The 25,997-nt window shown below is 36.5% G+C and overlaps 1 protein-coding gene across 2 annotated transcripts in view; it reads right to left on the reverse strand.

The window, feature by feature from the left end:
- The window catches only part of STAG1 (STAG1 cohesin complex component), a 202,849-nt gene that overhangs the window by 112,113 nt on the left and 64,739 nt on the right, over positions 1-25,997 (reverse strand). For both annotated transcript variants that reach the window (XM_072867279.1, XM_072867278.1), the window contains exon 5: positions 14,666-14,762. In XM_072867279.1, the coding sequence (XP_072723380.1) occupies positions 14,666-14,762 (97 nt within the window). The remainder of the gene's footprint in view (positions 1-14,665; positions 14,763-25,997) is intronic.

Consider the following 25,997-nt stretch of genomic DNA (forward strand, 5'->3'; position numbering starts at 1 on the left):
TTCTCAGCTGTAACTCCATGTCAACACAGACTCTGTCTAGTAATTGCTATGTTGTCCTTCCCACATGAAATTTTTCTTGAAGTCCACAACAAAAACACCAAAGGGTGTTATACTGCGGATCAACTGGTTGATGAGAATATTCAAAAATTGAGTTACATTTTTGATTTATGGCCCTGTTCAGCAGTATAGTCCAGCTCTATCATTCTGCAGCAGCTGAAAGCAGTCCCACAACATACTCGTCAGATGAAATGAGTATACTGCTATTTTGGCTGTTGAAGCAAAGCTAAACCACTGGCATGTACACCTGTCTGCCTCTCTCTTCTCCTGCTTCCTAAGCTCATCTGTGTAGATATGCCCTCACAGAACACATTCCTTTCCTGTAATTTTCGGAATCCATAATTTCTTCCTTTTGCCTTATACTTTCCTGCATTTAAAGGCACAAGTTTACCTCTTAATCTTTCATTCCAGTTACAGATGTTTCAGTTTCCCCTTCTCCTTGAATTTTCCCTATTAATGAGAACTCATGCATGTAACTAATTTTTTCTAGGCTATTTAATACTTTTTTGCTGTTATTACAGGCTGATAAGGACTAAAAAGAAATGCATAGAGGATTGCCCATTTTCAAAATGCCTGCCACCTTACATTGTTTCCATGAGATCGAAGTCTCAATATCTAAGGGTTAAATGCATTTTTCACAATAGCGCAATTTCTCTCACTGGTTCTAATCAGAATGAACTGCAAGCTTTGCTCAACACAGGCAGGCAGTGAGGAACACTGCCAGGGGGTGAGGAGTGCAGATGCTCACCTTTCCCAAGAGCAGCTTGTTGCCTAGTCTTCCTTCAGAGCACTAGGAAACATTAGCCACTTGGTAAGATCAATTCTGTGTGTATTTCCCTGAAAGAAAGCTAGGGGATATCCATCTGTGCATGTTAAATCTAAATCTAAGCCCTGCAGTTTTATCTCTAACTTGTCCCATATCTTCACAGCTTGGGTTTTAAACCTGGTCCATATTGCTCTTGATTTTATAACCTACCATAATCAGAGCAAAGCCAACGCAAGGAAGCTCAATTATTAATACTGTATGCTACAATAAATACACTTTACAATCATAACAGTGTACTATACTAATATGCATTACATTATACTGTACTATGCTGATATTACTGTGGTACACTGTTGATATCAATTAACTTACTCACTCTGAATATGTTAAAATTTTTCCTTCTTTCCCCAACTTATGATTATTTTTTCTCCCTAAAATTTATTAAACACCTCTGCAATCACTGAGCTAAGTTTAGTAAGCTACCATTCATGCACAAAAGCAGTCAAAACTAAATCCACCTTTAATTTTATATCCCTATTAAGGAGGTAAAAGAAATAATTATGGCATTATATACGTAATAGGCAAAGTAGCACTACTAAGTAATCACTGGCCAAAGTATCAGACAACCAGAGCAATAAAGTAATATACCAAGTTAAACTCACTGACAAATGTTATAGGCCACCCTGTCTTTCTCCAGACCGAACAGCTTGTACTCAACAGTTATGATTCTACTCCGATAACACCCTGCGAACTGCTGAACTCAGCCACTGCCCCTTATCAGCAAACTGTTTACATCAAGGCCTCATTTGAATGCAGGTATCTCAGAACCATGGGACCTAAGATTAGGTCATAAATATTATATGAATGTAGTTTCACTCTTTGATCTTAATTTTAATATAAAGAAATAACTGGTATGAAATGAAAGAGTGGTGAAAAGAGGGTTATGAGAAGTCTCTACAAAATTCCATGTGGGACAGAGAAGATGTATATGGAACGATTTGTTATGTCTCAAAAAACATTCCAAGGAAGTAGCCAGTGAACTATCAGAGAGCTAAATAAAGTGATTTTTCTACACAGCACACAACTGAAATATAATCCTACTGGTACAGGCTACCATGGAAACCAGAAAAAAAATGGATTGAAAATTAGATATCAAACAAATTTGAGAGTCAGAACATCCTTCACTGCTATTAGACAAAATGGTTTGCAAGTGCTTATAATGGGGCTGGCTGGTATCTTTCCTGTTTGCAACATTCTTCTGTAAGCAGCTACAAGCAGGCCAGACAGACAGTACACAGTGTTTAAAAATCTTTAGAGCTCAAGTGTACTCTCCCCCCACAAAAAAAAAAGTATCTCTGACAGAAGTACAAGTAACTCCAAATGTACACATCATAAATTAAACTCTAAGCCATGGATTTAGTTATAAATTCTCAAAATATATATATTCAATAGTGAGACATCATCTGATATAAGTGAGAATAAGCTGTATTGTGCATACGACACCAGTAAGTCAAATTTCTGCATCAACTACAAACCTTTGCTATCTTGATGCTAGCCCCAGAAGACTGGAGTCTCCAGAAAAAGAAAAGAAAAAAAATACATTAATAACAAATCTTGAGAACAAAAAGCAAAATAACTCATCCAGGTTTTCTGCATCATTATCATTAAGATTAAACCCTTTGTAACTCAGATAAAGAATTCAAGACAGTTTGAATCTCTTATGATTCCTTTGTTAATCAGGACTTAAAATTCCAACCTGTTACTGAAATACCCACAAGTGGCACCAGGAACTGACTGGCATATATTTTCTTTTGTATGTTAATGGAAAGGATTACATCTTCTGGAAGGAAATTCAGTGGTAATTAGTTGAAAAGACAGTTCAACAGCTGCTTGGAAAATTACAAATCAAACTGCTGACAATCCATAAACTCAATCTTCTCATAATTCAGAGAAAAAAGCTATTCCGGCACTGGTCACTTACCCAACTCGACAAATAATAAAGCAAGATATGAAAACAAACTTATATCTTTCCTCTTAACCTGAAAAGAACGTGGTTTGCTGATATTCTACCAATGGTGCCATACCAGGATGAAATTATTATTTCTAGTTAGGCATAATAGTTGAATTTATTTTCTTCTCTCTTTAAAAGCAAATATGTTAGCATATGTGATTCTCTACTGCAAAATTCAGTTAAGATTTTTGTTTTGTTAGGCCATAGTTTTAGAACCACCACCTCACTGCAGATCGGAAGTAACTTGTCTTCAAAGGCTCTAAAGAAAGAATTTTAATGATTTCCACTATATTTCCCACTGATGCTTGCTTCACAAGAACTGAGAATCTTCAGCTGGCTCTAAACTATAAGTAAAACCTTAAGACAGGAAATTTTTGTTACCAGATTTGGAGTTAAGAGTAGAAATGTCACTTAGCAACTTGACTGGTCCAGCAACTGTTGTCTTTTCCATTCATGTACAGTGTCAGAATCCAAAACTGACACTGACACAGGTCACAAGATCAGAGAGGCTCATTTACAGTTACAGTTAGGATGGCATGGGATTCAATGCCTTTTTTGGTTATCAAAAAAGTCTGAAGGGAATACTTTGAGGACTCTGGTTGAGCTCACTTCAAACAAAAGTCGTGTGAGCAATATCCTTGGAACCAAAGGAGCTCCCTACAAATACACTGTCGTATACACAGCCACTTAGGACAGTAGGAATTCAATGGGAAACACATATGCTCTAGTAGTCAAGATTCTCTATTTCTTTCTGTTCGTAACTTCGGAAAGAAAGAGGGGACTCTTGATAAATCCAGCTCTAACTGGAAGAAATTACTCATGTTGTTATGGGGATCCTTTGAAATATACCTGACCTCACCTGGTGTGTTAAATTTTGTACTTTTTAGACTTCTCCACCTTAAGGAAAAAACTAGCTCTCAAAAAGGCAGCCTGTGAGAACACAGGAGTAACAGCAATCTTTTGTTAACCTCAGAAGATGCTCTTTTCTTGAAATGCATCTGCATCCTCCTCATTAATAAAAAATAAGTAACTTTGAATGGCTAATTAATTAACCTGACTTGAAGAATATACGATGAAAATCAAAACGGGGCAAAAATGGTTTGAATCAACAGAGCAGAAAACTGCCATGCATTTATGTCACCACAAATTGAAATTCCACTACAATGACCTAATCCACAAAACTATTCTCTGCTAAACTATTTGGAAAAAAAGTATTTATTTCCATTAAATATATGTATAATCTCCTGTTATAGTTCTCAATTTAATAAATATAATGCTACTTAGCAGCACTGCTAGGTCTCTCCAAAATGTCCTTATTATACAATCACATAATTAAAGTTACTTGCATGATATACCATTTCCCTATGTAAACCATGTGATGTACTTATTAATCAGCTTTGGTCTCCCAAAATTAAAATTTAGTCCCTTCTTTTAATAGTTGGCCATATAACAATTTTCTCAACAGCTTTTGTGCAGAAGTGCTTTAGTACATTACTTTGATCTTATGTTTAGGAGATGCCAGTACACTGCAACAATATGGCTTTCTTTCAGAGAGAATGTAGTATCTTCCATTTTCTTCTAGATATCTTATTTAATTCATTAATTTTATTGTTATCCACCTTCCTGGACTCTAAAGTATTACTCCCACCTCTGCCCCTAGAGGCAAATTAAACCTCTGTAAAACTCCAGTCTGTCTTCTGTCTGGAAGAAAAACCGTCTTTAATGAAGGTTACATACTTTTGCTAGTAGTTCCATGATTTTATTCCTAAATTGTTTCTAAGTCTAGGAGTGTGATCTGATCAGGTTTTGATTCTCACTGCATTAGCTTATTTCAGGATCTCCTTTTTGGAGATTTGTGACAATACTTCCAAAACAATTTTTAGGATATCATTAGATTAGGGTTTTTTGTTGTTGGGGGGCGGGGGAAGGGGGCTGGTGGGTGGAGGGGCTGGTTCTGTGTCTGGTTGTATCTAGTTCTGCAACTGGATGACAGAGAAACTTTTGGTAAGAGGGACTTTGTAGTTAACCCCGTTTACAGCCATGCATAGTTGTGTAAACAGAAGCTCAATTCAATCTCAAAAATAAAACTGTAATTTGATTGAGCTGCAGCATGTAAGTTACAAAAATATTCACAACTGCCCTTAAAAATGCTTGACAGAGAATTTACTGCATTTCAAATAAAACTGTGCAAACTCTTAACAGCCCTCTGTTCAAATGTGTACCTCCATTTCTCATACATAAATGATCACAGCAGATATGGTGTATTTAGTATCCTTTTGCTTGAAATACCTATCCATCATTACCTGTGCTAAGAAATGATACAAAATAAATCATTTAGTCTTTCTGAAACTCCCAGTATTCATTAACTGCTCTTTCTACATATTGATAATCCAAGCAGATTATTATTTTTTAGGCAGGTATCTTATTTCCAACAGTTTTAAAGAACTTCTTGCTATTTGGTTTTACTAAATTTCAAGAACAATCACTTCATAATGTCAACGATTCTTTTTAAACCACTGTAATTTTTTTGTTATATCTTAGAAATTTATCACCAGTACCTCTTATCACGGAGCTACCTGCATTACTTCGTGGTTCAATTCATATAGTTGGCTAAATAATCTTGATCCACTAGTCTGCGCTGGGCATAAACATGGTCAATAGGAAATGTATTTTTGGCATACTAAATTAGATCTCAAGTATAACTTCTTTTAGTGGTTTAATCCTTGAGAATTTTTTAATCTGATACTTTCTAGAGTCTAAAAAAAGGTTATTTTAAATAACAACATTATTGGCTATATCTATGTAGTTAAATATATCTACAATAAGTTTTCATTCCCAAAAGTTGCTAAAAGTATTTTTAGGCCCTTTTCCCATTACCACAGTTTGCTAAGTCACAACAACTTACAAGTTATGCAAAACACTTATTTCAATAATGCTGAAATAAACAAAATAAATAGAGATTGTGGTAAATCTGACAAAACACATTAAAGATATTTCAAAAAATGATGTTATGACCTTGTAGAAGCTTACTTCCACAACAGATGGTGCCTATTAAACTCCGCAGGCTACTTCTGAGAGAAAAGGCTTTCTAATAAGTCAAAGGTGTTTTAACCTCATAACTCTTGAGTTCATCCCTTTATGAAATCAGGCAGTTTCGAACTGAAATACCCAGTATCTAATGCTACAGGTGGAGAGTACAAATACCAGTTGTTCTAAGCTGAAATTTAAGATAATGGTGTTAACTGAAAGAAGTGCAAAACTCTCTACTGCTCACTTCTAAGTTGATGACAGTTATCCAAGAACCAGGTTCAGCTTTGCTAGGGGTTATCAGTTCCTTATTTAAACAAGGGAACAGAGACTCCTGGCAAGGGAGCTCCTCACTGTTCCTGCAAGATTTGATAATAGTTTTGTACAACTCCCTTTTCCACCCTTCCAGATACCCAAAAACATTCTACCATGCTTCTTGCTCAATGCAAATAAGGAAAGGACGACAACATGGAGGTAAAGGCCATTTACACCATTCCTCCCTGTAATGGGTTTGACCCTAGCAGTGCCAGAAAATGCCATAACTTCCAGTGAAAAGGAGGTGAAAAATTGTAAGGCTCAACTAGTCACGGTTCAGGTTAAAGATGATCGAGGCAATATGATCAGGTTGATATAAATAGGGAATGAAGTAGGTAGTAGTGGAATGTGAGCAGGATTGCCTCTGCTTAAGAGCCCACTTTTTCTTTTTCCAAATTTACATGTATCTTCTTTGAAACCCAAGTTGCTCTTTCTCTTCTACATTAAGCTACTGTTGAATGCTTGCAGTTTAAGAGAATATTGGATTTGTTTTAATCACTTTCTCTGTGGCAGAGAATCAGGCTCTTTTATTAGGATGTAGACCTTTTTAATCATCCCTGTCTTTTTTTCTTCAAAGGTGATTACTGAAGTGTGTACTAGCATTGCACTTAAAATAAATCTATAGCTTCCTTAATGCAAAAGAGAGAATCGTAATTACAGTGTTTGCTAAGAGAAATGTCATTTTTGGAATTTAATTCCTACCCTTGGTCTGGAAAAAGTCTGACTCAACCTTCAGCAGAATTTGCATATTTGGAAAGACTAGAGAATTGAGGTGCATTCCTATTTGTAATCCAGTAAGAAAGTGCTAAGATCAAGTGGTATTTGATTGCTTTTCATAATTAGTTCCTGTCTTCACAGAAAGTACCACCTATGTCATCCAAAAAAATATGCAGCAATGCATCTAAAGCATAAGTAGAGACAAACTCATACACATGCATAATTTGCTCACAAGTCTTAGAACAATACTGTCAAAAAAACCCCAAACTAATGATTTTTATCTGTGTAGTACAGAGGTATACCTCCTGTAACAAATTTGTATTATACAGAAAAGAAACTAAGCGTAAATAAAGCGGAAATGACACAGATCTGGCTAGTAAGACAGCAGCTATTCTGAATCATTAACACCAAGAGGTATTTATTGCTCTTCTCTTAAAAAGTTGTAGCATTAAAGCATCATCGATCTGAGAAAGACTTCTCACATAGTAACTTTGTAGTCACATGAGTAGTACCATTTTCCAGATCGATATGTAGGTAATTAAATGAATACAGTGGAAAACAAGCAGTAATATTTGAAAGCCGTACACAATCTATCTCCAACGAGCAGTGCCAAAAATAATTTTACAAGCTATGAATTCACTAAGTAGTACACAAGAGCAGAATGTAGACTTTGTTCCACACTTACAAGGAGTGCTTTCATTTTCAGCAGAGATTTGAGCATATTATACAGAACTGGCAATGCAAAACTTGCTCTTAGATTATAATTTCAAAGGTAATTTGTCTTCCCTTACATTATACATTTGCTCTAAAATTTTATCATATCACAAGTTCTGTCAATTAATTTAATAAATTTATTTTGAATTATTTTAAAGATTGCATTAATTCATATTAATAAATTAGTTAATAGCTGATTTTAAGCCAGCTTATTTTTGGTCTGCTGTCATACTTGAAACATGAATAGTCCAATATATTCAGGTAGAGGGTAATAAAAAAAAAAGTTTGGTTCAAATTAACTGTCGCTCCTGTTACCAATTCATAGGACGAAATCTTGGATTGAAGTCAGACCTCAACACAGCAGGTATTTCATTCAGATTTTGAAACCACAGACCAGTATGCCCTTCATTCATGTCTCCTGTACTGAAAGGTCAGCAAATTCCTGCAGGTTTTTTTCACTAGTTTCTGAAAATAGTAGGATGCACCTTTGGGGAAAAAGATGCCATTAGTTCACAAGTGGCTACAAAATGTGATGTACTATTTCAAATCTTTTTTTACACTTTCAGATCTGGGGTTTTTTTGTGGTTTTTTTTTTTTAGTTTTTCAAGGCTTCCTATCCCCAGAAGAGTTAGGGAGATGCAAAGCTTAAAAGAAAAAAGAAAAAAAAATTCATTTTGTAGCTATTTTTCCCATAGACAAATAAACTTTGAAGAGATAAAAAATAGAAAAGAAAATTAAGGAAGAAAGAGTACATGAGGTGAAAAGTACAGATATCATTCAGCAGCAAACAGGAAGAAATATTGAAAACCTTTTTGGTTTAAAAATGATATACACAATGAAACTAAAGCTTTAGTTTCAAGAATGTCAAATATCAACCATTTGTACTTTTTCACAAAAAATTTATTCTGATGTAACCACATTAATTGTCAAGTGTTTGATATGAACTTTTTAACCCTACCTATCTTCATTTAAAGAACTGAACTGATGAAACATTTAATGCATGTCTGGTAATCTGATATATCGTCCACCCAAGCCAGTTAATAATTTGCATCTTATTTTCAGTTTGAATTTTATAAGCTTTCACTTCAAGATAAACACACTGTAGAAATGACCTCAAGGCTCAGAAACAAGAAGCACAAAGTTCAGATCTAGTTTATCTACACCACGCATGAGATTAAAATTGAAATCAAGTCATTTCTGTCTTTCAGTCTTACCTTCCCATTTTTGAGTGTGGTTAACAGCATGTTTTTAACTGCCTCATACAGTTATTGAGGGTGTATTTATTTCTATTTTATAAATCCTCGACATTACTATGACTTAAATCATGTATAAGTATCAATTTTTTTAATGTGTATTAGTCCTTTACTTTGCAACTTCTCCCCTATACTCACACACTAAAAAGGGATTTTGTTGAAGAAACTGTGAGAAAGCATATTTTACACCCTTAATAAAAACACAGGCTTCAATGCAATGAATAGCATTATTCTCTAATTTGTTCAAAATACTAAACATCTATGATATCAACTTCTTAATAATACATGAATGACTGAAGAGATAAAGCTTCTTAAGACATGCCAAAGCCAGCAACATTTCTCAGTAACAATTTGCAATTCCTTACGAAAGGACCATTTGCAGGAAATTATATTTATCAAGCAGTCTTCCTTCCATGCTCAATAACATCCATCTGTATAGAGTGATATTATTCCATCGATCACAAAACAAAACTGTACAAATAAATGACAAAAGACTAATTTTTTTAAACCATTACTCTATTTACAATGTTATACCCCCTATTAAAATATTATTAATCAGAGTAAATAACACTATTTCCTGGCTAATTTACTTTCTGAAATCCTGTCCAACAGCAAAGCAAGCAGTTGCTTGTTCATTTCTTCTGCCAGACCATACAATGGCCACTTTACAGTGCTTTTTCCTGGTTTTAGCCTTCAATTTCCTTTAGCAAAACAGAAACCTATTCGCTTGCCCTTAATTAAGAGCATAGAACGTTAATAAAAATCAAAATGAGCGTGCATCCTGCATTCAAGCAAGCTAGCTCCTAACTCCTGCACTTGACTCAGTTTGCACAATTCAATCACAGAATTTTTCAGAGGATCTTACTAGAATAGGTGAGGAACAACTAGAGATTCAAGCCCCAAGCTGGAAGGGAGTGTGGATCCCCAAGTGTCTGATTCACAAGGACAAATTCCATAAAGATGTCCCACTTCAAGCTCTGGGGAAAAAAGGTCATCCACAAATTCCTGCTTACTCACAATTGAAAAAACTCAACCCTAAACAACACTAGCAATCAAGGTTGAGAGGTAGCAGTTTGAACATTTGTTCATTAATTTTTGATTCCACACAAGAACCTAAAGAGAAGATATTGAGGGGAAAAATAAGATATGAGAAACATCAAAGGAAATTCACCTGCTTCCTTCACCAACTACTCCTAAAAACAACTTCAGTGTGCCAAATCACAAAACTACTTAAATGGAGAGCTCCTTATGATCCAGAGAAGGCTACAACACTGCTAAGAATTCAACAGTAAGGGAGTTGCACCAGTTTTGTTTAGTCAGTAACTGGTGTCTCAGAGCTGTCTGATAGAGGTAAGGCTAGCAGTGGAAGCAGTGCTCAAACCACTTCTGAAAATCTGCTGAAGAATTTACAGGTTTCTGGCTTACCTATCAGAAAAGAAATGAGAGGGAAGAAGAGGGATGGCAGACAAAGAATGGGAATAATTTCACTATATACTTGAAAGCAGTCAAGTAGTTCTCTTCAACTAGTGAGACACCTTTTTTCCCCTGCACAAGAAAGCTGCTTTTCTTACATGGACTTGATGGGTTGGTTTGTCCTTCACAGCTGAAGAGGCTGTTTCAACCACTAATTGCTTCTGGTTAGGAAAAAAGAAAAAAAAAATTTATTCCGCAAGCATGGCTCTCCGCCTTTAAAATGTAGAAAGGTCAGAGTGCTTGTGGGGTTTTCTGTTTGTTTTATATCAATAACAGAAGGCAAAAGCAGACAGCAATGCAGATACTCAAGTCAGCTCTAAATCCATGGAGCTCCAGAAAAGGAAACAGCCTGGTTGTCATAGCAGCAGAGCATGACACCTGAGCTAATTACTCAGTCTGAGAAGCAGAGCTAATTAGCCCAGATGCAGCATCATACTGACACAGTTATAATCCTTCTGGGACCTGGGCATGCATATTGCTGATTAGACATTTCAGCTTGCTTGCAACTAGCCCAGAGATCTCAGCATAGTACACTGTGCTTTATGTAAGTGTTAAAAAAAAAAAAAAAAAAGGAAAAAAGGAAAAAGGGAAAAAAAGCAAAAATATGTTCCTACAAAGAAGAAAGCAATGAAAGAGAGCTTTCAAAAAACCCCAGAAAACTCTGAATGCTGATCTGCAACTCTTCTGCAAGAGAGGAGGATGCCTGTATCCACAATGCTACAGACCAAACTACAACATTTGAAATGGAAATCTCGGTAGTATGGATATACTTCCAACCCCCAGCCAAGTGAAAGTTATTTGAAAAATCAGTTTATCCTTACAACAACCTAAATTCAAAAAGTTTCCTGTTATCTAAAAATGCAAAATCCTAAATTAAGTTCCTGATAGAGAAGTAAGAAGGTAAATAAAACACCACCTGCTTTACAGATTGTGAATACTGTGGAAAATAAATACCTACCACCAACAAACAAAACTGGTTTTTTTTCAAGGACTGGAAACAGCATTTATTTGCTGGTTTTTCCAGGAAGAAAAAGTATTTTAAAACTAACTTTTTCATCTTTCTGAGGTACCATCTGATACAAGACCCTCCCTCTAGAAGCAGCAATGCATTTTTAAAAGGTAGGAAACAAAGAGTGAATGGGTGAATTTATCAGTCCACGTTACATTGTATTTCTGTGGCAGAAAAATGGTTAACATCATGGAGAAGACTACACAGACAAACTGTGAAAGGCAGGGATTTTTGTTGGTATTCTTGAAGAAAAAAATAGCAAGATAAAGGAAAAATTCTTTAAGAAACTATTTTCACTTCTTTGTAATCAAAATCAGCAAAGGCAACAAACATACAGATTGAGCAGGCAAACTAGTAGAAAGATGGCATGAAAAGTGATTTAACTCCTGTGCAAATTATTGAATTCAGATGCTTTTGGTAGTTCAGTAGGACAAACTTCTAATTTATATGGTATATCTTTCAAAAACCCAGAAAGATTACTGAAGTGATGCTAAAAACAAATCTCTCATGTTTTAATGGATATTACTGTATGAACCAGAACTCATCATATAGAAAGTAACTAATTAAACAGATACTCAGAAGTGTTGACAAAGGACAGACGTGCTTGAATATTTGGTTTATATTTACTCAGTTTTAAGTTGCACAGATCTTTTAAGTTCACCTGCAAAATACATTAATTCTACAATTTTTTAGTATTAATAATTTATATAGCATGCCTGTTTATTCATATTTACAATAGATCACTTATCATTCCAGGAACATCTCTAAGCAAAGCTGGAGGATGCTAAGAGGTTGATTCAAACGTATGTGCTGTCCAAGAGCATGGGATAAATATATAAAAATCAATGTTTCTCTAAACAGAAAGATATTTTTGTCAGGGTCAATACTGTTGCTAAATAAAACAGTTTGGTGCCTAAATGATTTCTAATTAAAGTCAGAAAATAGGCACACACTTTTCACCTGCTTAAAACTCTTGAAAGAAATGTCATGCCAAGTGCATTTTACATATATTTAAGATATCAAATAATTCTAAGCACTATTAAAATAGTAGATTTATAAACCTAGCAACACTTTCAGAGTTTTCCTGAGGAACCTCCTCCCAAGATAGTTGTCCTCCTCACTTCAAGTGAGTGCTCACAAAGTTAGATACGTTATCGGTCAGCATTTAGATCCAACATTGGGAAGGAAGGCTGGAGAATCCGGACAATGTTAGTGGAGCAAACTAAAAAGAAGAAAATTAAGGAATATTAAGGAAAATAAAGCAGCCATTGAGATTCACGAGGAGCTATTACTTATCAGAAATGGAAACAAACAAGAAAGTCAGCAAAATCTTTAAAGGGAAATAAAAATGTCATAATAGAGCATATAATCTTCCCATGAAAAAGCACCTTGGTCTTCCTTACAAAATACAGAAAATCCCCAGATTTCCATACCTCATTTCCATTAAGGACAGCTTAGTGCATTTTACCCTAAGCGGGGTAAAATCTCTTCTGATAAAGTTTTTACTTATTCTAGAAAACAGGCATGTTACTGGAAATTGGAAAGCACAGGATTTGATTCCTGTTTACAGCTGTTACTGCACCCACTGCAAAAATTCCAACACAGAAATAAATCCTCCAAAGACACTATAAACCCAGGGGATAAGTAATTTTTGCTTCCATTCTCTTATCATTGCTGTTTGGAACCAGAAGGCCACTAAAGCAAGCTCAGCAGAGAGATATCCCTGAGGGTACAAAGCAGAGTACTGAAAATGGATAGAAGGTCACCATTAAAAAAAAAAAATTAAAAGAAGAAAGTAAATGACATCAGCCACTTGAAGCGCTGCTGCTTCACAGCCAATAACAGAAAGCTTTTCTGGGAAGCAATTGCTTCAGCAGCATATGGTTGACAGTGGGCATTCAGCCTGCATCAGTCAGTAACAAGAGGTTTAAAAAAATATGAAACTTCTGAGATTATAAGAGTGCTGCTTTCTCTAACAAGGAGAAACAAAGAAAGTAGAAATTAGAGAGCAGCAGGGGAATGAAGATATATTTATGACATGCCTCTGCCAAAAGCTTGCATCAACAAGAATAAAAACATATGGCCAAGGATCCCTTTGGTTTAATGCTGCCCAAATTCTTAGAATGAAGCTTGTAGGTTTGGGGTTTTTTTTTTTTCATATACACCTTTAGGAAAGTGTTAAAAAAAGCAAACAGAATACAACTATTTTCACATAAGCTGCCAAACAAGTCTGAAAAATATTTTAGGGAATCTGCATGAACAGTACAGACATTGACACAGGCTGGTAATCTAAATCCTAAGCTTCAGCCCTTTCACAGAATGCCTCCACAGCTTCAGACTTTCCTATCATCCACAAAATAACTTTATTTCCTTAAGCTATGAAAAAGGGTTGCTGAAGCTGCTGACGGCTCGTATTTCTTTTCTTTGATGCTTTTAACTGTACTTGGGACTTCATCTTATACTTAAGAAGAAAAGGGAATTCTGCCCAGATCATTTGATGTCTAAAGGTATATTCCCATATCAGTTAAAAAATGAAGAAAAAGAATTTCTGAATTGTGGGTTATTTTCAGTTCTACTCAAAGCACATTACAGGAAGCATCAGAAAACAGTAAATAGTTTGGTTCTGGGTACTACAGAGTAGAGCTCTGTCTTTCTCTCTTTTCAAGGCTGAGTTAACTGAAAAAAGACAACACATGAAAAATTCATTAGAAGGTACAGTGTGGCAACAGAATGCTAGAAAGACTGACTGCTGCATGCCTGGTAATGGAGACTGCTTAAATAGGGTATAAAAGGCAGACCACTGGCTGCTGACTTGATAAAGTATTACAGAGGAAGAAATAAGATTGATGTTTCATCCAGAAGAAATCTTTCTTGCTAACTGAAGTCAACTGAAGCCTGACTCCTTCCTCTTCAGTTTAAAACAACCATCATTTTCCTAGAAAGAAAGAAAAAATAGCAAAGTTAAGGTATAGCTACACCTACTAATCCTTGTAATAAAAAAAATGGGAAGAAACAGAAAGGGGAAGTAAAGATACGCCTACCTTTATTAACAGATCTTTTGTCTCCTTTTGCTGACGAGTAGAGAGTCTCTGTGAGGATTTGTACACTTTAGGATGATAGGGAAGTGAGAAAAAGAAAGGGTAGACCCTTGACAAAAAAGCTTTCAATAAAATTATTCCTGAATGTAGAAAATATTTCTATATAAACCATGCATATGAGGAGTACCAATCCATGTGCCTCCCACATCTTTACCAGCATTTGCACTAATACACGTTTGTATGACTCAGATTTATTCTATACAACTTGTTTCCAACGTTCTGTACCTCGACATCCTGAACACTGGATAAAGAAGTTGATTAAATCCAGAAGTGCTATGTCCCTGTCTTGTTTATATGATTCAATCCAGTCGTCCACCACAGACTGTCAAGAAAAAAAGAATACTTATCAGAGACTCTTAAAAAGTATTTTATTAAAGGCAAATGACTTATTCTTTTCAGAATATAATTTTATAACTGAGCATTTATTTTGCATAATTATACATATGTACAAATTCAGAAATCTATACACCTTCTCTCAGGGTGGAGACAGAACAAATATTGTTAGAGAACAGAACTATATGCATTGTTTTCTGGTATTATAATTGTATAAACACAGGTTCAAATTGAAATTACTGTAATTCCTCAAAACTCTACTTGCAGTATTTATCCAGTATCAAAATCGTGTTGAAAAAAGAAACACTGTGATTCCATTCAGAATGACCAACATATGTTCCCAGAAAACTGATGAGTAGAAACACTTTGGGATAAAAATTGAATTTATATTGCATAGTGAACATCTCAGTATTTATAAAGGCTTAAGTAGTGTATCAGTCATTCAGAAACACTGTATATAGTTCAGGAAGACAGAATGCAATGAGGAATACTTTGTAAATAAAAATAATACACAGGAGTTGGTCTTACAGTGTTTGGGAGTCAATAAGCCACCTGAATCCCAGTATGTGAAGCTGAGTCACAGTTTCAAACTGCACTCAGAACTATAAGTAGCCAGGAGATATTTTTATAATCACTGATACGCAGGCATAGCACACAGTCATTATTACGAATAATAGCAGGGAGGAGGACAGAAAGCATACAGGTGTCAAAAACATTTGTCATTTGTCATGTATTAATCTCTGGGGACAGAAAATGTGCCTCAGTAGCTTGATGCAAAAGGGCACTAAATGAATTTTGCCAGTCACCATAAAAGTGCAATCACAGCACCAGAAAGAGTTAATGGCAGATATACATCAGTTGAAAGGAATGCAAAGACATACAATGTCAAGGCCTATAGCTGCTTCCCATGCAGATACTTTACCCTACAGTTCTGACTACAGAACCCTATCAGAGCTGTGCAGACCCACAATTTTTAAAACTCCAGATGTAAGTAAAATGAAGCAATTGAGGACAAAGAAAACAAAATAATTATGTAAATGCTTAAAAACTGTTCTAGAAAAGCAAGAGGGTTGTGTGAGGTCCTTCTTCAGCCTGCTTCATGCTTAAAGACGACAAGTATGGCTTCCTTTCATGCCACTAAAATACAGTATTCCAAGTTCCTCAGTTACATAAATGTTGAAGGTAAGGGACTGTGTGTATTTAATGTAACCAATACTATGTTTTACTTATTTTATGGAGGAAAAAACCCAAATCCTTACTGTTCCATACATGTGGCAGCATTCATTAAGAGAAGCTTGATTATGCTATCAGAGCACAACTTGCAAATGGATTATTTTATTTCGGATTTCAGGTTTCAAAGAATTTCTATAAAATTTATTTTTAAAAAATCCTAAACTTACACACACACCACCACCCCCATGCAACCAGCTTCCAACCGTGCTGAAAAAGAATGAATGGGAAAGACAAAATCCAAACAATTCAACCTCTTAAAAAAATTTTGCCTCTTTCTAAACTGGTAGATATAAGGATAGGATCTTGAAAATTGCCTCTGCAGTTCCTAGCTTATCCAAGTGCAAACTTCCCCGATTGCCAGTGGGACCTTAGCAAGTGTATGAGAAAAGGGAAGCGGCAAGAAAAGAGCTGTGTATGTGCTAGAGACATACACAACTCTGAACTGAGCCTAAACACTCCATGTTTAACAGAGATCACTATACTCATTCTTAACTCAAGACAGGATGAGACTATCAGTATTATCATGTTATTCAACAATCAGCATGAATCTCTAAACATTCAATTTGCCAGGAAACTAAGTTTTTAGAGGTTTTGTCTACCAATACACACACATGCATGCACAGTAGGAGAAGCAATCTTACGAAGAGGTCCATCTGCTACTTAGAAGAAATTAAAAAGGAAGTCTTGGCCTCAAATTAATCTTCACACAAGTTGAGGAAACATGAAGCAGCAGCACAAGACCAGTTATCTAGAATGCTTCACTGTTATTTCATCATGAATTTAGACTTGTTCCTGTAAGTATCAATCATTTCAATCAATCAGCAGAATTCTCCAGGGCACATAAACCCAAATGTAGCCAAATGTAAAAATTACTTACTAAACCAAATATTGACAAAGCTTAATGACCAGACTTCCAGTGTACTACCAACTTAAAACACTTGTTTGAACAGCCATATTAGCGTAGATATCAGAACAGCACGCAATTGCCAGCAGCTATTTTTTTCACTGAAGAAAATAGCAGCTGTGCTGGGTCAGACGACAGGTTCACCTGCCCAACAGAGCTTATACAGGGAAAAGCATAAGAATAGGGCAAGAATATACTGATATTTCCGAGTTACTCTCCCAGGCCTGTAAGACCCTAGCATATTTCTTCTCTCATGAATGTGTCTGTCTGAACCAGAAAGTTTTATACCTACATCATCTCGCAGCAATGTGTCTCAAGGGTTAATTATTCACTGCAAAATAATAACAACTGTTTTGTTTTAAACTTGTCAATTGCTAGACCTATTTGATGCCACCTAATTCTTATGGAAGAAGAGAAAACAAACCTCAACCCCCTGTTTGTATTTTCCATGCTTCCATCTGGTCACCTCTTTTCAGGCAGAAGAATCCTACTCCATGCTGCGTGGCTTGCATAGAAATACTTCCATATCTTTATCTTTGCTCACTCTTGTCACACATCTCATAACAGTTTCTGAAGTCTACTACATTCTTCTTGGAGCCTGGGAAATCTCAGATGCTTTTCCTAAGTGTTAATAACTAGCTCACCAGTATCTGTGCACTGTCCACAGCCTAGTTTCACATAAAACATTTGCCGTAGAAGCAAGGCTGGCCTGAGAGATTCCTTTCTACATGCAGTCTTACTCCTGTTTCTTGCTACAACATACTGCCCCTTCAGCTGTAACACTGCAACTGTTTGTGGACTGTGCTATAAATATTGCCAGTGAACCCATCTGGACTAAAAAAAAAGGAGAGTGGAGGGGAAAGACTTGGAGGAATATCTTTCAATTTTGTTTCTGCCTCTTTTAAACAATTATTTAATTGATTTTTTCAGCATTACCTCAAAACTGTAGCATCAGTGCAGTTCATCTCCCTTCTGATATTTTTTGTCTCTTCATTCAAAAAGAATTGTGAGGCACATGCTATGTCCTTGGACACTAAGGGCCCACTTTGTCCTATACTACTTGTATTTTCAACCCAGAACCATAATGCAATTCACAGAAAAATAAAGACAAGCAGCTGATCTTAAGACTCACAGACCAGACTTGAGGCAATGCAGAGTCTTAGTGGCAGCTGTAGATAAAGAAAGCAGCAAAATCAGAATGAAGGTTCTGAGCAGGGACAGCAGGCAAAGACTGCCTCCTGTGTCGTCTGGATCAAGCAGAGGATTGACAAAGCTTTAACTAAAATTTTGAAAGTTTGGGTAGGATTCATTTACCTAACTTACATGCACAGCCCATGTAGTCACATAAGCTAGTCACGCCCTTTATACTCAACATAGTGTGTATGTGTGTGCAACATGCATACACATATGTAAGTCAATATTCAGTGGAGTTGTCAGCATAATTCATCTGTCTAGAGCAGGTATGCACTGTGAGATGAGATGGCTCCTGCTTAAAAATGCTCGTGATTACACTAAGTAGATCTCCACTGACTGGCTGAGGAGCTTAGGGTGACAAGTCACGTACAGGCACCTGACTGTCGGCATCAGTACAATCACGCAAACTGCATTCACTAATCCCTAAAAATGAGAGGGGTATTTTCAGTGTATCAAAATAACACCCACAGATCTACATCACTCAACCCCTCACACACATTTGGCTTGCTTGTTGGTAAATTTTTTTTAGAGATTACAGTTTAAGGCAACAGGAGATAATGAAGCCAGACTACATATGCTATAACAGTTGGAACTTAATCAAACTGTTGACTTTTGATGCAACAGAAGAGAGCTATAAAAACTGAAAACACTAGGATGAAAAAATAAAAATGATACACATCAGACCTAAAATAGAGACAAGTTATCAACTGAACCAAGAAAAACCATCAGTAATCCAAATACCAGGAAATATGAGTGAAAAAGAAATCAAACAACAGGCAATAGTGTAGCAAAAGGTGCAACAAGCAATTGTTGCCAGAAAAGGAATTATTTTGCATAAACGTGTATGGAGAGAAAGACTCCTATTAAAAAAAAGGATTTCTAATGAACAGTCCACAGGTTACAGCAAACCCTCCAGGATGATTTCATCTTGTCAGCAGCCTCCATCCAGTCACCCTGTTTTCGAGACCTTCTCAGACACAAGCAAAGAGTAAACTCAGGGCAACAACCCACATTTGGTCACCATCTTGCCAAGAGATATCCTGCCCTGGCCCCCTCCCTGTCACCTGTCCCAAACACAGAATTGATAATGCAATGAAGGCACATGCAGTGACAGGAGGAGGGAAGGAACCAGACAGCTCTTGGGAAAGGAGGTAGCTACAAGTGGGCTCCATCCACCAGAAGAATTCATCCCCACAGAGTCTTGTTGCCTACTTCTGCAAAACACTTATGAAAGATGGTAGGAATAGATTGGATGAGTTGGCTGGTGGTACCCATCTGCTTCCAGATGTTTTTACCTTCAGATGCAGTACAGAGCATGGATTTACCATACGGAAATGTGCACTCGCATGCTGTGCATGAAATACATGATAAATTCAACATTCCTGGGAAGCACAAGATCTACAGTACATGTGCTGCAGCACTCTGCCCAGGTGCAGGAAATCCATGCTTTTGGAACTTACCAAATTCAATGCACATGCACAAGGAAAGGGGTCCCCTGACAACAAGGTTATGAAGCACAACAAATGAGAAATTGCACAAAAAACTCTTTAGTTTCTCATCTTCATTACCAGATTGGAGGGAGGCAAGGAGTATTGCAACAAAATTTTAAGCAAATTAAAAGTTATCTAGCTCATTTACATAGATAAACCCTCAAGATTACTCCAGTAACACCCACATGACCCCTTTTCACTCCCTGCTGTCAGAAAACAGCTATCATATATATACAGACATACACATATATACCTATATATGTACATATATATAGATATACATATATATACACACAGATACACTGCATCTCTCGGTCAGTCAGCGTAACAAGTCTGTACAAATATATGTTACAAAAGTGGGACTCAAGCATTTTTTTTTTAAATCTGAAAATGCTTCTATTCTTCTGAGAACTGAGTGAAAAATCAAGGTCTTCTGCAAATGGCAGATGATGTATAGTACAAATACATAGTCAGTACAGAGATTTTCAAAAACCCTTAACAGCTTTCAAGAGAACCTCACAGAAATTAACTCTCCAGTGACGATGTTTTAAGAACTACCATGCAGCATAATTTGAAGAATATGCCAAATAGGCAACCCTACAGAAATAAGAAGCTTAAAGAAAGTGAAGCAAGTAGCAGAATAGATCCATAGTCTGAGTAAACAAAATCAATCATGGAGACTTGCAGATAATTGACCTTCACATCTCAAAGTCTGCTAAAAGATAAATAGGAACATTTTATAGTATCGAAGAGAAACAGCAGCTCGCATTGCCAGTAAAAGCAAAAGTCTGATGCAATGAATGAAATAATGAAGCTAGTTGTCTTATTACCTCCTGGAGGCTTTACAGCTATGAATCCATTTCATATTCCTTCAGTGCAAGAACATTACTACATTTAGGAGCATTAAGCACTGGAGGAACCAGAGGGACTAACTGCAGATGATACCTTGCCAACTCATGTAAATTAGCACAGTCCCACTAAATATTAATGGTAGTTGATTTCAAAAAAAGCTATTTCACAATTTAAATTAAGTAACAACCTGGCAGCAGTGCTACTAACACAAAGTGAAAACAAATGACACTAAATATGAAGTGCATGTTCAAGTGCAAGATCTGAGTCAAATGTAAACCAAGGCAAATCAAGTATAAAGAACATTTAAATAATTTGCCATTTCATACAACTGATCGTAGACATGCTTAATTTACAGTGAATATGACAGAACAAAAAATGACTCTAGAACGTGCAGCGTGTTTACATTAAAGGTAGGGGAATAAACCAAAATCAAAGCTTATTCTAACATCTTCTGCCAAAAAACTAAAGCTACTCAAATGAAATTCAAAGCTTATTAAAACAAAAAAAGAATGCACAGTGAAATTAAAGATTTCAATTATCTGTATAAAGAGCAGCCCAAAGAGAAGATAAAAGCTAGAAAATATGCTTTAACAGATAGCGAGAAGAACTTAGAAAATAAGAACACAGGGAAAGAAAGGGAAATAGTGAAAGACTTATAATCCTCTGCGTAAAAGTTTTCTTTAAGTGAATCTGTGCAGGTTTTTTAAAAAAGAATAAAAGTCTTTTAAGGTCAAATTTTGTGAAGACTGAAGTAATTACACAGACAGTTACTGGGGAGAAGGTAGTTCCTAACATGTGAAGTTATGTGCAATTTAAGATTGTGCATTAGACTTCAAGGTGACTGTTTGGTTGCATTCCAAGTTGCAGGCAGTCTAATATACACCCATTGAAAAATCTAATATAAGGGTAATAAAAAAGAACTGTAGATTGAGAAGCTGCAGTTTATTCTTTTTCCTCTAAAGATGGTCCTTTTAAATTACGAAAGAGTTCACACTTTTCTAACACCTAGCAAGCACTTTCTGAAAAGCCCAAATAATTATTTTTTTTTTTTTTTTTAAAATCTTACTTTAATGTAACAGTACCTGTTTCTTGTTTTTTCATCATAAGCAAAGATGGGAGAATCTGCTTTATGCAGTATCTACCTATATACCCCCCCCCGGGAAGCACAGAGAGGGAAGGAATACAATCCTAGAAGTATTTACTCCCAATAAAACTAAGGGATTCATACTCTCCATACAGAGATATCTGTGTTTAGCATTTCATATAAATACATATTTCTATGTAGTAGAATGGCATTAAATATCATTATGTGAGGAAATCAGTGTAACACTATATGGAACCACTGGGAGTAAAAAACACTACTGAAAGATAAAAATATTTAGTTCTCTTATGAAAGTATTAGAATGGCACAATTTAACTAGCATTACACTTACGGCCATGAAAGGTACTGGACAAATTCTTTCAAATGGATCAAAATCACAGGAATTACTGAGGATGAGCACTCTTGTCACAGCAGATCCGCTCTGCTCAGAGCTGCATTTCCTCACCTGAGTCCTCAGAAATGATGAGTGGACCGTTCAATGGCCTCATACCAAGCAGATTTTCGACTATGGCACAGAATTTTTGTAGGTGCTAATCTCTCACAATTGACATGTTACACAATTTCCAAGGGGCTGTGTCTGTTTAAGCTGGGCCAATCATGGTCATGAATGGTTCTGAGATGCTACAAAGCATCAAAACCATTCATATACATTGAACATGAGAATAAAAAAATCCTTAGAGGAATGCAGAAGACACACCCATCAATTTATTAAAAAGCACGATTTAAGTTCCTTTGCTAGCACAATTTGTAAAGAGGACATAGATCAGCCCAGATACTCCAAAAAATAACAACATTCTAGAGAGCAAGAGACTCCCCCGGCTTTAAGTACAGTGGGTATTGTCAGGTATAAATGTTTTCACACACTGCACTACTGGCACAGGTGTTCACATTAACAGCAAAATCATCACCCTACATCTTATTACATCACAAGGGAGAAGTCTTGTGTGATGACCACAGAAAAATTCATTTGGTATTAAGAGATACCCTTCTAATTAATTAATGCTTCATCTGGTGGCTAAATTGTTCCTAGTATAACAAGCATGAAAACATGTACCTAGTTTTGATTTTGTTTTTCTTTTAATTCAGTAGCATACAACCAAAAGCAAAGCAAGACTAGGCTGCAGAAGAAATCCATCTAGCAATACGAAAACTAAATACTAGTTTAAATGACAGCAATAGTTGCAGTTATTTTACCCTGTAAACTTTAGAGAATGCACGCTTAAACTCCTTAGGAGTTTCTGAGACAGTTTGGGGAAGCCCAGTTATTATCCATCCTTCAAGACAGAGAATACAGCCTTGTTAAAATACAACAAAGGACAATTAAACTAAAACATGCCTTTAACACAAAAAACATGGATAATAGTTAATACCATATGTCTGTATATTGTTAATCTTCAAAGACTTTCACTCCCAGAAATAGCTGATGCAGATGTAGAGACACTATCCAGCAAAGAGGACTTCTAATAGGGAGAAGAGACAAACTCAGGGAAGAGAAAGACATTAAGGCTACTGAAAACACAGACACCACATTCACCCTGAGCTGCAAACAGTCAGAGGTAGGGAGAATTCCCAAAATACATTTTTGCCTTCTTATTCTCTTTCTTAACTGCCAATGTCAGAGACAAGATATTGGACTTTCGGTACGATCCAGTTACAGCTGCTCTGATGTTTTTAAGCTCAAGTACATATGTAAAAGCATATATGTAAAATACAATTCCTCCTAAATAAGGTAGATATGGTTATGGTTATATAATCATTCAAATCAAGAATAAGTGAGGTGCTGCCAGAGATGAGCTGAATCAGGGAGCTGATCCAGCTGAAAAAAATCCACCAAAGTGTGAGGTTCTAATTAAATCTATTTCTTGGTGTTACTACAAAACACACAAGAAAGGCGTAAAAACTATCAGCTGTAGGTGTGGGAAAAGGTGGGACCTATCTGTCCAACAGCAGCCTCAGTTTATGCAAGATTAAAGCAGGCACATAACAATTCTTTCTAACCAGAACCACTGGAAGGATCAAGGAACACTGGGATTATCTATATTGCATAATGATTATGTGATTAAAATAACTGTGAGATAAAATTCTAGGGAGTTGAGAGAAGCAAGCAAAGCAAAGCTTAATCCATGCAGAATGCCTTAGGAATCAGCTGATAAAGCTGTGCAGTCACTGGGGCTTACCCTGCTATCAACTTCCTTCCCTGGGAGAAGCCACCCCAAGGAGCAGCCTCGCTCTCTGGGGGGGGCCAGGTGCCTTCTCCAAGGCCAGTGCCACCTCCTGCTCCACAACCACCAGCCCAGCTCCCTGCTGCAATGGCCAAGGTATCTGTGACCACCAGGACAGGGGAGCAGCTACTGCAGGGGAACACTGACGCAGGGGAACTGCAGGGGAACTACCTGAGGGGAACAATGATGTTCAAAACTTTGGCTCCACTTCTACAGTTGCTAAGGTTGGCCCACCCTAACTTCTAATTAAGTGAAACTAATATTACTATTGCTATAGAAAAATGAGGGTTGTAAAAGAAGCTGGTGGCTTAATACAGGAATGGGTGCAATTCCATGGTCTATGGGTGCAATTCCATGAGCTATGCAGGGGGGTAGTATACAGACCATAATGGTCTATTTCTGCCCTAAACTCTATGAAAATACAAAAATTACATAGGATATGCCATATTAAGATGATGTATAAAGACATATCAGGTCTTTGGAAGAACTGACTATCTTGCATTTCTTGTACAGACCATCAAATCTCAAAGTGGTAGAAAACGATACTGGAGGTACTAGGAATTTCAATCAGAAATTAATTTCAGACATAGATGTTGATGACTAAGCATCATCCAAACCTGATACACTATGACAGAAGGAACTGGCAACCATGCCAGTAAAATGCTAATTCATAAAGAACAAAAAAAGAGCACTGCTGAAAGTGGTCAGAGTGTTTCCTTTACCTCTTTCATATTATTTCCAACAGCTCAAATGTGTAATTACAAGGGACGCATACCCTATATTTTTAATTTTTAACCTCGCAACAGACAGGTGGGTAAACACTGAAAATCAGTATAATATTGAAAATAGTATTGAAAATATTGTTAACATTTCAGAAATATTTTAAATCAATATTAATGAAAGATTTTTAACCCTTTCAGATAGACAACTGAAGGGGAAAAAAGCTCTCATGATGTTCCTGCTCTAATACACAAACTTTCTAGTCAGTGTAGTACTGTGAACAAGAGTCACAGCTTGTCTTTGCACCTACTGGGCTTATGTTGGCAACAAAAATCTGAGGAACTGCAATACAAGAAAAAGAAAACTTCTTCTCATGACAGGGTAAGCAGTGCTACAAATATAGCTTTACTCAAACAGGGAGGGAACCTCAAAGACTCAATCTATGGGTGCCAAGGTGTGCAGACAAGAACAGTGAGGAACCACATACATTCTTGATTTCTGGAGAGACCAAGAAGAACCGGTGGCACAATGAAAGATTCCATTTCAACATAATAGAAAGCTCTCTTTAGGTACATATCCTAAAATGCTTGTTGGCATATAATGGAGCCATATTTACTCTGAACCATGTCTAACTGACACCAAGATTACTTTTATTAGCTGAGCATAAGGAGAGTGGCCAAATTTTTTTTTCAAAATCAGCATCTAACCTATAGTGAACTGCTAACATCAATTAAGGGTAACTGGTAATGCACATAATATTACAGAGTAATTGAGGCATAGATCTGTTCATGTTTTGGTATTGAACACCTCTTACGATTACTGGTGATTCTCTCTGATGTTCTGGGGGAGGCACAAATCCCCTTCGCACACAAGAACGCAGAACACTTCTATGCTTGGTTTGACCAACACAGAAGTACAAATTTCATTACAGCTAACTGGTCATAATTTACTTATGAGAAATTTTCAGACTGAGGACTAAATAAAATGTGAGATCATCACATGCTCTTTACTTCACTGCCAGCTTAATGCCAGGTCAGAGACCAATGCAGAAGTGCCTATGAAGATTTAAGCTACAAGTCAGCCTCTATACTGGGGGCTCAGCCGGAGGAGTGGAGGTTCACCCACGCCCTTCATTCTCATCAGTGTAAACTCAGGCAGTTTAGCACATGAGAAATGGTGATATAGTCCGTTCTGCCTACAGAGGTTTAGGAGTGGGGAAATATAGTGGATATAGCTGTATCCATAAAACCGTTCAAGTTAAAAAAAAAATTAATGAGACAAATGACAAAAAGCAGAAGAGTATCATGTTTGCCTAAGAAAAAAAACATAGAGCCTAAAAAAGCTCTATGAACAGTCTCAATGGACTAACAAAATGTACCCCCAGAAAACATGAACAGCAGGTCATATCACACTTCATACACAGACAGCTGCTGACAGAAAAACTCCTGAAACAACTAACTGTACAAAAGGTTACAGAGCAAATTAAAAAACTGACAACAATCCAATA

The sequence above is a fragment of the Ciconia boyciana genome, chromosome 7 (assembly GCF_034638445.1).
Source record: "Ciconia boyciana chromosome 7, ASM3463844v1, whole genome shotgun sequence".
Classification (NCBI taxonomy): Eukaryota; Metazoa; Chordata; class Aves; order Ciconiiformes; family Ciconiidae; genus Ciconia; species Ciconia boyciana.